The 13,709-nt window shown below is 35.3% G+C and overlaps 1 protein-coding gene across 1 annotated transcript; it reads right to left on the bottom strand.

Annotated features, from left to right (window-relative positions):
* Window positions 1–4,854: 4,854 nt before the first annotated feature.
* On the bottom strand, window positions 4,855–7,682 carry LOC126789206 ((3S,6E)-nerolidol synthase 1-like). The gene is made up of 7 exons (XM_050515298.1): window positions 7,563–7,682; window positions 7,172–7,442; window positions 6,359–6,743; window positions 6,026–6,247; window positions 5,801–5,939; window positions 5,457–5,711; window positions 4,855–5,347 (listed from the first exon to the last, which is right to left on the bottom strand). The coding sequence occupies exons 1-7, from the start codon at window positions 7,608–7,610 to the stop codon at window positions 5,039–5,041; spliced, it is 1,629 nt and encodes a 542-aa protein (XP_050371255.1). The 5' UTR covers window positions 7,611–7,682; the 3' UTR covers window positions 4,855–5,038.
* Window positions 7,683–13,709: the final 6,027 nt, after the last annotated feature.

Genomic DNA, 13,709 nt, shown 5'->3' with positions numbered 1-13,709 from the left:
TTTAAAATAAATAAATGATATAAAAAAACTATAATTTTTTATAATAATATAGAGCCGTTGGATTAACAAGGATAAGATTATATTTTCATTCAAAAATGACATTTTGTAATTATTTATAACCGTTCAAATTGCATATCACGTGAGATTGCGCTAAAACATTTTCTTTCAAAGTACTAACATTTAAGATAACACATAAAATGGGGCGCCGTAATACGAAGGAAACAAAATTGAGTGAGAACAGTGGCCCCCGCTTGGTCCCCCCACCCCCTGGTTACACTTTGGCCCATGCATTTGTACGCGTTTCCATTATTTCAAACTTTTCGGTTTCATTGACCCCAATAATCTCGGGTTCAAATTAGTTTGGAAACTTGAGAAATTAAAAGAAAACACGAATCTCATGTTTCTCGTTTGCTGTCAATCTTCAAGGGTACTAGGTTGGGTAGACTCACGAATTTGATTGTTTCCTTCTTATTGGGGCAATCAAATCTGTTTTATTCATTTTGTTTTTATAGTTTTATTCATTCTTTGTTTCTTCTTCTTTTTGAAAATAATGTGTGAACTAGTCTTGGTCTAAATTATAGTGCTAAACCAGTAAACCATGCATGCAGTGTTCAATTATTGATACTGGCCGTCAAACCAACATCATTATTTAGATTAGTTCCTGCCGCCCATATTGCTATCATGAGCTTATAATATCAGTATGTGTAAATATGCAATTTAATTGGCACCCGCGCGCTCCTTAGCGTTTAGTCTTTCTGGATTTGCATCTTGAACGTTAAGTTTATGTTGAGTTTTGCTGTTCTTGTGAAAAAACTGAACACTCAAACCATACGTGTTGGAAAGTAATGAATTTATATCTGGACATCGCAGTCAGCAGATGAAAATTAGAGCTCAACTTACCTGCAGTTATTGATGTATCGAAAGTGACATGTATATATATCCTATCTGTATTTCCTTGAGGCCGGACTTTGCTTTCCATTAAGATTATTGTCAGATGATATTTATCAGTACCCCTTTGAAGGTATTTTAACTTCAGACTTCAACTTCAGACCTGCAGTTATTGTTGAACAAACTTCTTCCACAACCACCTTAAAAATAAGGAAGGTATGCAGCATGATAACTTGCTGAAATGCATCTAGCTACTCCAGAATTGACCCGATCGACTGCTCAGTATGTAGGGCATAAGTGAACCTCGTGATGCCATGGCTAACCTGAATTGAAGAAAGTTTGAGGAAGACGAAGGCTAGAGAGAAAATGGAAAATATCTCTATGAATATTGCAGCAAAACATATTGAAATCAGAGAGTTTTATAGTAGCTGAAAAGATAACTCTTATTTACTATTACAATGCCAGCTAAGCTCACATTACTTTTTTTTTTTGGTCAATAGGGGTGGCTATTACTTAAAATCCCACAAATCTTATACAAATGTAGCATTTTGATTATTGCTCAACTTTTTTGTAGTGGAACGTACGATTGAGCTTGTTGAGTAGTACGTACATACCTAATGATTGTTCGACGTCGTTTCACTAATCTCAATTCTAACATTTATTTGGATGAAACTCTGTAGAGATTATATTGAACAGTATAGTTAAATATTTAATTACTTATAATGAACAAATTTGACTGAAAAATGTGTCAGAATTGAACTTCACCTTGTAATTTCAAAGTAAAACTTAACTCTGGATATAGACTATATAACTAGGCTATATAATTAGGACAAGATACATCACGAATACATAGGAGATAATTCTCCTACAACAAATTTTACATTTATGAGGATTTCATTGAAGAATTTTGTTGATTTAATTATCATCAAATAACATAATATAATACATCAAACAATATAATTTTTTGAACGGTATCCATGATGAATCAAACAATGTGGCGTATGAACAACGTAAAACTTTTTTTTTCTGAAAAAGTGAAAGAAAATACTTATTATACCTTGATAAATTAATAATTTATTAATAAATTAATATCTCGCTAAAATAGTAAATTTAATCTGTCCCAAGCATATTAATTTATACAGGTTTTATTGTAATCTACAATTGACCCGATATGTTCGTCATAAGTGAACCTCGACCATGAAACACAAAGACACATAAACTATGTTCGATCTATATGCCATTGAAAATAAAAAAGTCATGGAGAGCGGCCATGTCCCCATCACCGGCCATGTATTTGCAGAACGCAGGTTCACAGAACATGAGAAAATCTGCTGGTGTTGTAATGATCATAGGTCCCCAATCACTTCGTCCATGAAGATATTTATGCTTATTTGTCCAAAAACAAAAAATGACTGTTGACTTGTAATAGTTTGTTAAACTAATTTGTTTTTCTGGTTACTGATCGTTGATTCGATCTCAGTGGGGCCGACACACCGATCGCATGCAAATAAGAACTGAAAGGGCACCAACCACATGCGACCAAGGTATATGGTATTTAGGATTTGAATTCTGAGAAATTTTGAAAAACAACCTTTTTTTGGTCTCCAAATTGATTTCTAACCATCTTTTCTAAATTAGTTGAATAATGACCATTTGGACAAGGAAGTGTCTTTATTGCCCACAATGAACAATTGTCTTCTCTCGTGAAAATATTTCTTTCTGTTCAGATTTTCAATACCATGATTGATAATCATCTATGAGATCTATATATCTCTTTGTTCTCTGAAATTTACGAGATGTCAAAATGACAGTAATCAATTAGATAAAATCAAAACAAATAGTACAATATATATCAAACAACAGAAGAAAAATCACTTGAAGTTGAATCAATTTTATTCCTTGCATAAGACGAGATTTATTCCAATCACCAGCTGGTGTAGTTTTCCAATTGTTGATCCATCAGTTATTGCTTCTACCTTCTTTGGCAATACAGAACATCATCGACATACTCTCTTGGAATCTGTTTTCACATATATTGATATACATTCTGTAATTTAACAGTTTTTTCAATGAATGAGACATATTAGTATTAAGTTATCAATTATCTATCAACAAACAAAGCAGTGTATATGGATATGTTTTTGTAGATCCCTCTTTTATCTTTGAAATTAATTTGTTCTTCTCCATGGAAAAAAAAACATAATAGTACATATACATCATATTTGAAAGACATCAATCCGTTGCTTAGATATATCATAAATGTATTTGCTAAGGTTGTAATCCAGATTTTTTTTTCAAAGAAATAGTTCGTTGGATCGTGTAAGCTGTTAGTACATACTACCATCCAATGAGGGTCTATATGACTTTTTACCTGCTCAAATGGTCATTTTCAACTAAATTAGAAAGTAAGGTTTTCTATCAATTCAAGGACAAAAAAGAGGTCGTTTTTCAAAATTTCTCTTGAATTCTCTCACTCGCTACCTAGGACGAAGCCGACCCACCGATCGCATGCAAATAAGAACTGAAAGGGCACCAACCACATGCGACCAAGGTATATGGTATTTAGGATTTGAATTCTCTCACTCGCTACCTAGGAGGGGAACGTACGATTGAGCTTGTTGATATTAGGTCTTTACACTCATGGGAAATCCCGGTAAATATGAGAATTTATGTACGTATGAGCGATTCATCTTCACATTGATTTGTTGGATCGATAGACAGGTCTCATGTATCTTCATGCACTACTTCCCTTCAGGACTTTAGGTGTTCTGTGCGATCCAAAGTATAAGTTTAGCGCGCACATTGACTTTGGAACTTGATAGAACCCTAACTTTCTAATATGTTCATTGAATTGGCTAATATGCTACATCCACATGTTCCATACTTGATTAAATAAGGCAATTAGTAGTATGTATGTAACGACTGTTCATCTATCTGCTGCAAATTTATCAGCATCTTACTGATTTAAGGTCAAGAGTAGTACATACCTAATGATCATTCGACGTCGTTTCGCTAATCTCAATTCTTTCCTTTATTTGATGGCCGGTGTCGTGGGGTTTAGCTAGCTATCCCATATCGTTTTTAACTTGTTATGCTAGCTCTATACTTTTAGTTGGTTATGGAAGGCAGGAGTCACGTCCAAATTTTCCAAAATTCGCTGCTTTAAAGTGAGCAGTAGTCTCATCACTCATATAAATTACGAGAGATTTTGATGTTTTATTCTTTAAATTGATTTCGATCAATGATAGCTAGGGGTGGGCACGGGACGGGATGGGACGGGACGAGAGTTTTTAAGAATGCATCCCACTCGGGATTAATCCTGGTTGGGACGGGACGGGATCGGGACGGGACAAATCTCAACTTCCTATGAAGTTAAATAAAAACCTATATTTTTACTTTTTCATTAACAAAGTAACATTTAATAATGAAATTTTAACAAAAAAATGCATATTATGTTCAAAATATTATAATTTAGCATTATTATTTGAGTTGAAATAATTTTAGAGTTATTAAGAACATAAATTAGTTTCATTTTAATACAAATATATAAGAATTTTTAAGTTTTTATTAAATGTGGGACAGGACAAAGCGGGATAGAAATTATTCGTCTCACGTCCCATCCCACTAATTATGAAACGAGACGGGATCGGGACGGGACGAACGTTTTTAGACCTCCGTCCCGTCCCGTCCCGTCCCTATGAATTTCGGGACGGGATCGAGATTTCCGTTTTTATGCCCACCCTAATGATTGCTAGTAATTCGTGTATCACACCCACCATGCAGGAACAAGTATTTCATTCTATTTTCGTTGAAACTTTAATTGCACGCGTACGCTTGACTGATTTAATAACAAGGACTTTTTGCAACAAGTACAGCTATAAAGGCCAATTTAACGTTACATTGAAAGATTGTTCTTTGAAATCACCCTCAAGTGGTATAACGGTGACATTAATGAAAGGCCCAGTGATATAACCTTATTATAACGGTGCATACCGGAAACATAGTTATGTTAAATGACATATTGCTTTTTGGTTAGATAGTTCTCAAGACATTTCAAATGGCCCGGGTACGTACAAACATCTAGATAGCTTTTGTTTACTGCTAGATGGCCTCAATTCATAAATTCATATACTGCACTGGTTTCCTGTAGCTAGCCATGAGTGATGCCTTTGGCAAGAAAACTATCCAAAAGCAACGACTTCATATTTTCCTCAAGGCTTGGAAGACGATGGTTGTCATTGTAATCGTACATCATGGGAACCATTCTAGAAACATTTAGAGCGAGTTGTGTAAATGACTCTGAAAATGGATTGCAAGAGAAGCATTCTTGGTTGAGGTTCTTCCATTCATCCGAAATCTTTCTGATTACGTTTCCCTGCGCTTCTTCGACAGTAGAGCCTTGATGTTCTTTCATATAAAACTCTATATATGATCCATCATACCCATTTTGCTCCTCATCCTGAAATTATTTAGTTCACTAAATTAGTCCCCACAATTTTCATCTAAGCCTTAATTATGAAAAAAAAAATCCAACTGAGATAGCACGTTATTATATAGGGAGACATTACCATGGCACTTCCGAAGTCATCCCATAACCGGAGTATCGTGGCGGTTGAAGACACGATACTAGGTAATTCGGTGCTGTTGAAAAGATCTATCGTTTCCTTGGTAATGCCTTGACCAAGAATAAAGAAGGCATTGGTTAAAACTGCAGGCACCCCTGAACTGATAATCCCATTCCTCAAGTAGTCTTCGGAGCTTGGCAACTGGCCATGTCTAAGCCATTGCGCTTCTACTAAGAATGCCTTGCACAATCTTGCCCACTGTAGCATCAATACAAGATTGTCATTCAGATAATTATTCAAAGAGGGAGCTGAGTTAATTCGTCATGTATATATTACTTGATGCATACCGATTCTCTTAGGGTGTCAATAGGGTTCCATCCGTGATTTTCGTAGACTCTCTCGCTGATATCATTGGTAATGTCATTAAGAGCCTTGAAACATGTTTTCATGTAATTTGGCAGCTCATCATTTGTAGCAGTATCCCATCTGCACATAGTTTTTCTTTAATTAGCAACAATTCATAAGATCTAGGTAATGCTATATCATACAAACGCATGCTTGCGCATAAATACCTCGCAACTGCTGCTGTAAAGAGAACGAGTTCATCCAGTGATCCATGAACGTCATCAAAAATGTCATCTATAATGTAAACGAGAGAAATTGCTTTTGTGAGTTCAACCCTTTCCACTGATAGTCGGGGATCAACGAGGCATGCCATGGGCCATGTGTACCACTTAATTGGCTGGTCTCTCACAAACTTCAACTCTTTGGTCAAGCCTAGTTCTTTCCACCATCTGCAAGATGTAGAAAGAGAATTTCAGATAATGATAAAGTAAATATCTAGAATATTCTTTTCAAATAAATGATTAATATTCTTTTAGTTAAAGACTAGTTGCTATACTCACCGAGATACTTGTAAAATTTCATTTCGGATTGTGGATTCGACCATGTTGAACTCTAGTTTTGCTAGTTCTTGTAAAGAACAAACCCAATTCTCTTGGCCTTGAAAACTATTCAAAAACTTCTTCGCCGTGAATCTTGTCAAGCTCTTGTGATAGGGATGTTCCAATGTGTTTGCGACTAGTGTTGCTAGACAATCGTTGTGATTGTTGAGGACCCAAGCAGTTAGAATCTTGCGGCAGAGCTTTCCCGCTTCTTCAAGTGCTTCTTCTCCTTGGAAGCTCAAGTGTGATGCTTCACATAATTCCACTAATCCCTCTATGTCCTCACCAGCTACTAGTCCAGCATTAAGTTTCTGATTGTTCTTTATCTTGTTCTTCACATCTGCATCTGTATCTCACCCTCATTAAGTCAGTACAGATTTTTTGGGTCAATTTTTGCGTCATTTTCATATATTACAGAAGCACAACCCCACCTTAAATACTTAGCTAGTATACGACCAGTAGTCAGGTTCAGTATACTCTTTTACCCTGTCTGTAAATGTAATTATTTTGATATCCTAGATAGTAAATTTATAGATTGGGATGGTTCGTTCCTTTTCTATATATTGATCTGTAAACTTATAAATGCCTGCAGCGATATTATCTACTATATGAGTAATGTGACGGCCGATTTGGGGTAAAAAGCACCCACCCACAATTTCAATGGAAAGATCTAGCTCATCACAACTGGAAACCCACCACCCCTCCCTCAGTTTATAAATATAGTTGAATTCAAGTGAACACATACAAAATGAATAAATGAAGAACAATATCTACCTAAAGTTATTGGGAAGCCTTGTTGTCTGAATAGTCGAAAACGAAGGGAAGCCTCAAGAAGTTGATGATTGCCATCGTCATTACCATTATAATAAGCTGATGACCTGGTGTACTGCTTCTCTAAGATTACATCAATATCTTCTTGGAAGCGATACGCGACGCCGAGGCGTTGCATGGCATCAATCACAACCAATTGCTGCAATTGATCGGCATTTGCAAGTGCTTCCTTCAACTCCGTCAGTTTTTGTTCATGGCGGACGTGAAAATCTCCCTATATATATTATGACAAAATGAAAAGCTTCGCACAGTTAATAGGATGAAACAGAAAAGGAAATGAAACTGCGGCAATGTCCATCAATGAGCTTCATTAGTTAATCCCACAAGTATTTACAGTTTGACTCTTTGAGGTAGCAGAGTGAGGTTGAAGACTGAGTGCCATAGGGAGTAATGGTAAGAAAAGATTCTATTACCTCCACGTTTAGAGAGAAATAAGTTGGAAGCTTTAAAAAGTAGAAACACTGGTTTGGGGTATCAGGAGGATCGAATTGATTCCTAATTTATAGGAACTGGAGCTTCCGTAAATACCTAGTACACCTCGAGGAAAAACACGAAAAATCTAAATGAGGACCGCAAAACGTCTCAACGTATGCAGCATCATGTAGGGTTTCGATATGCTCCGACAATGTGAATAATTGCCTACACACCACGCATTGTGTTTTACACATTTCTTTCGTTTAGAGCGTCTCAATAATTCAATGACCCCATGTAACGTCACAAGTCACTCGACCATGTTGTCATGACCCCATGTAATGCTGAGTTCACAATTACGATTGGTTTGAACCAAGTATCAAGCTTTGCATCACAATGCTGGTTTCGAATTCTGAATCAAACAATCAGTAGTCGTTACGAACCGATTGCCTTCTTGGTAAAAATTCAATTGTTTGCCGATCGACGATGTACGTCATGAACGTTGATATGTCACGAATCAATGTTCAAAAAATCTTGCGTACATTTGGTATGATACAGTTCATAACACAGGTAATTACTAACACAATTCAAGAAATTTAATCGAGGAAAGTAAACGATTTGTGTACGTCTATCGATACATACTTAGAACCAGTTAATTAGATGCATGGGACTGTGCCCAGAAACTACGAACGTACACACGATAGTAAAGCTTTCATTGTAGGGGTGTAAATGATTTCAAAACGAGCGGCGATCGAATGAAATTTCAGTGGTCAGTAGTACATGTCCATTTCCAGTACTATTCCATATGCATTTCCATTTCCATTACTATTCCATATGCATTTACATCCAGATATGGAAATATCGTCATATATGGGTCACATTAATATCATAGTTTTTTTGTGGTACGTACGTAGCTAGCTAGTTATAGAAATGGAGACCACACATATCGATCACATGGAGTGATTACAAATTTGCAATGGTTCATTACTAATTAAATTTCTCCGTGTCGAATGAGTCAGTTAGTTTATCATATGAAATTAAAATTTTAAAATTTAGAAATTAAAATAAAAATTTAAAATCTAATGTCATTGCATCACACAAAATCCATTATATTTGTAATAAACTATAAATAACAAATCAAACTCGTTATAGAACTTAAAGTTCTTAGCTAATTATTAAGCTCTTTCGAACTAATATTATATTTTTAAATATTATTTATCATATAAAAATTATACTTTATATATTCTATAAAAGTTAATAAGTCAATCTTAATTAATAAACAAGCCGAGCTTTTAACAAACCCGAGCTAACTCGCAAGCTAAACGAGTCGAACGAGTTGAATACTTATTGTTCAAGCTCAGCTTATTTTTAAGGTCGGGCTAAATATTAAGCTTAAACTCGGTTCATTTAACTTTACGAGCTCAAGGTGTTGCTTATACAGTAAGTGTAGTGAGTCAGTTCATGCATAATCCCAGTGTGGACCACATAGATGCTGTTTTAAGGATTTTGAGGTACTTGAAGTCAGCTACATGGAGAGGTGTAATGTTCTTTAATCACAATAATACCCTTGAGGTTTGTGGCTTCACATATGCAGACTGGACTGAAAATATTACAGATCAGAGATCCACATCAGGGTACTTTACCTTTGTTGGGGGTAATCTTGTTACATGGAAGAGTAAGAAACAAAAAGTGGTAGCTCGATCTAGTGCTAAAGCAGAATACAGATGTATGGCTCAGGGAGTGTGCGAATTGTTATGTCTTAAAATTTTCCTACAAGATTTGGGTATTAAGCCTAAGTGTGCTATGCAGTTGTACTGTGACAACAAATGCAGCTATTGATATTTCACAGAATCTTGTGCAACATGATCGTACAAAACATGTTGAGGTTGATCGTCACTTTATAAAAGAGAAGATAGACGCAAAGATCATTAGTTTTCCTTTTGTTCCTATAGAAGAACAACTTGTCGATATGCTCACAAAAGGAGTGTCTAAAAATGCCTTTTATGACTCACTTAGAAAGTTGGGCATTGTTGATATGTATGTGCCAACTTGAGGGGGAGTGTTAGCATGAATCACGGGAGTGATTTATGTTTATTAGATTATATATAGGGCTAATCCATGTATGATTTCAACACAACAATATAATTCAACTAATACTGCTCTCGATCTCTTCTTTGTCTAGTGTGAAAGTGTTGAGTTCTTCCACAGTCATGGACCTTCTCTGCTCATTGGACTCTTCGCCATTATATATAGGGTGGATCCAAGCACATCAGTGGTGGAGCTGCACTGCCCTCTTAAGCTCTTGCTAAAACAATGTCCACTATGACACTTCATAATTATATCCGAAGATATGCACATCGTGATAGATGTTTTGTCTGAAGCGAAGAAATGAAATGTGATGGAGATGAGGAAGATGATGATGCGTAGAAGAATAAAATCATCATGGCGCACAAGAAATATATATATTAAGAAACATGATTGCTCAAAGTTATTGAGTATTTATGTATTTACATGATCCTAATCAAAACCAAGTTATCAATATAAAAATATATTGGTTTAAGATAATTTAAAAAACATCCAATATTAATATGTCATATATTTTTAGGCATTGTTTTAAACTTTAATTATCTTACATATCCAAATTGGTCATTTGACAAATTAAAAACATAAGTCAGTTTGAGTTTACCAAACGTTTTGGCATTGCTTCTACTACTAACAACCACTTATATAAGCCAGTTTACCAAACAGTTAACTACTTTATTTATCAGCCACTTATTTTCAGAATGCTAACTTTTTTATAAGCTCAGCTACACCAAACACATCCATATTAATAAATTAGAGGTAAATTATTGTTTAATATACTAAACCTCTATTGTAATATATTTACTCCTACCTCGTGTAAATTGTCTCTTCTATTCAGTACGTTTATCATCTTTTAGTTTTAAGTTTTCTACGTACCCAGTCTTTGGTTTACGAATTTGCAATCAACGCAAAGCCAATAATGAAACCCAAATACACTTATCTGATAGACGGACCAAACACTCCACCTCGCCCGAACCCTTCACAGCTCGCTATATGCGCGTGAACATGAGCATAGAATACAGATATGAAAACAAATTTGCTCACTTAACCATTATTTGCTCGCTTAACCATCCAGAATAGAGGTCTTTGGTGGTGCTACGACCATTCAGAAGATACGTGCATGAAAGACTCAATCATTGTTAACTATGATTTAGAAGGATTTAGACCCTATGTAATATTATGAAGAACCAAACCCACAAATATTCGACCCAAAAAGGTAACAACAGAATGCTCATATTCTAGGATATTTTTATTTTATAAATTTTGGGGTGGTGATATTTAGAAAAAAAAGAAAAGGAAAAACCCTTTACACCCTTCCAGCCAGCAATTAATTAAAAGGATCGACCTCGTCTTGGCCTAAGAATTCTGGCGCGTTGGAGTGTTTGGTCTATCAGATAAGTGTATTTAAGTTCTGTTTTGGGCTTTGCTTTCAACTCGTAAACCATAGCTTAAAAGCTGAATTAACTAATGCGATTGGTTACTTTAAACCAAGTAGCAAGCTCTGCATCTCATTGCTTATTTTGAATTCTGAAATAGTTAAAATTCGTTTATTTAATCAATTAAACCAAATGGGCTATTTATTTATGAAATTAGTTAGTAATCAAGTAAAGAGCGAAGAGTGTGTCAAAGTGAGAACAACAATTACGTCAATAATGTGCAACAAGATATGTAATCAAGTCAATAGTGTACAACAAGAAATGTGACAGCTTCGTCTTATAAACAAGAAATGTATAAGTATTAGATCTTAGTGATTGGATTTGTAATGGAATTCGTAGTCGTTTGCAGGGCCGTTCTTGAGAATGGGGGGGGGGGTGCAAAATCTAAAATGGGGCCCATGATGTTTTTGAAATAATGCCGACATACAAGTATATTGTGTAATTGTCACCACATTAATTTAAGTAGTGTAAATAAGTACTTCTAATATCATATATAACTTGAATCATTGTTTGCATACATCATGACAATCATATGAACAATGAAATCAAAAAACTTTCTCTCACCAAAAAGAAGAGAAATAAAAAAGATGAGAAAAAGAAGAGAAATAAAAAAAAGACCTCATCTGCCCTATGAACTTCTCCAGCAATTCCATCCAAATTTTAAGAACTTTAATAATCACTAGATCTTACCAAAAGAGAATAACACAGCCGTTGCAATATTACTTAATAAAGATAGATCTTCTTGCATTTTTAGCAGCAAAATCATCGATCAATCTTTCTTAATCAATTTTCTAGAAATTTGCTTTAAATTGATTGGCATTGGTTACATCTTCAATAGCTAAGTTCGGTGGCTTCTTAACAAGAAATTGATGCATAGCCCCCTTTTGAGAGTTTTCAATTTCTCTATTCATTTTTATTTCTAATCTTAGAATGACCAAATGACTATTTTCTTGTAGGAGCCATGAATCCAAAATATTAGATGTAAATTTTGAGATGAGTTTTTGGCCTTTTGGTTTGGGGCAGAGACATAGAAGGTGACGTTTTGAGATGAGAGGGTGTTCTGGATGTGGTGAGATGAGTGGATGAGAAGAGGTTGAGTGATGTCACCGAGATGGTATAATTGTTGAGTTATTGAAAAAAAAAAGTAAGAATTGAGAATTGAACCCAAGATCTCACTTGCCACCAAACTAAAAAAACTCTATGCACCCCTCCAACTGGACTAGTAGAAACCAAATAAATTATCGGCTTATTCATTTTATTTAATATATTAACAATATAAGTTACCGAATTAGGGGTTTGTACCGACACACCAGCCGCACATGCCCATGGCTAGCCCTGGTCGCATGTATCATACCTAACTAGAAACTAACTTAGATATATGCATGGGAATATTGGGATAGTGCGCAGAAACTACGTAGACACAACACTGCTTTAATTGTACGCGTGTGGTTCACAATCCATCAATGTTTAGAAAGCACAACATATTTGCCAAAAAAAAAAACAATTGATCATGTCATGGAGACAAAGTATATAGAGCGATCAGGGACGGCCCTATTACAAAAAGACCTCAAGGCAAACAAAAATTGGAGGCCCTTAGACATTTGACAAACAAGAAAAAAAATATTAAAATATGATCAAACTAGAAAAGAAATAGGCAAATAGATTGAGAGAGGAAATTGATATGGACGAATGAAGATCATATCTTTATGAAGATTATTCTTTTTTTTTCTCTCTAACTGACTAACTTTCTTCTTCTAATGGATCCTATCATCCTATGTTGCTTGGCTGCCTGCAAAACCTTAGAGTTTATTGGCCTTGAGAGAGAGAGAGAGAGAGAGAGAGAGAGAGATTAATTTATGGCTCTTTTGGTTGGAAAACTTCTTTTTGCTATCTCGAGTTATGTTTGTTTCTCCTATGGATTTCTTTAATGTATGAGCCGCTTGTGACCACGGCTTGTCCCATTAATGTAATTATTCATGACCAAAAGAGAGAGAAAGAGAGAGAGAGAGAGAGAGAGCACGTTAGAAATCATGAAGAGAGAGCACGTTAGAAATCATGGATGGATTGATGAATATATATAACCCCAAAGACAAAAGCAACCATTGAAAATTTTTGAAAGAACAAAAAAAAAAGAACAACTTTTCCAAATTCATTCCACTCACCAGTCAAAAGCACATCCTTTAGTAAAAAAAAGAAACACATTCCTTCGATCAAAAACACCACGCTTATATTAAAAAAAATTAGAACACGCTTATATTAAAAAAAAATTTGGAGGCCCCAGGCGCTGGCCTGCTTCGCCTTGCCCCAAGGCCGGCACTGAGAGCGATCATCAATCAGATCAAGAGAGTATCGAAGATCAGGAGTTTGTAGCAAAGTTACATTTAATTTAGAACATGACATGTAACCACATCTCTATCGGCTACACATACATGTTAAAACATGTTATGTGGCTTTTGTTCCACATTATTATATACGTACCTTGGAAATATAAATATCTCAACTCATCACTTTCATAAGCGCGCAAATTGTTTTGATATGTGGTGAATGAAAAT

This window comes from Argentina anserina, chromosome 3 (genome assembly GCF_933775445.1).
Source record: "Argentina anserina chromosome 3, drPotAnse1.1, whole genome shotgun sequence".
Taxonomy (NCBI): Eukaryota; Viridiplantae; Streptophyta; class Magnoliopsida; order Rosales; family Rosaceae; genus Argentina; species Argentina anserina.
This window is presented reverse-complemented; position numbering and strand designations above follow the sequence as displayed.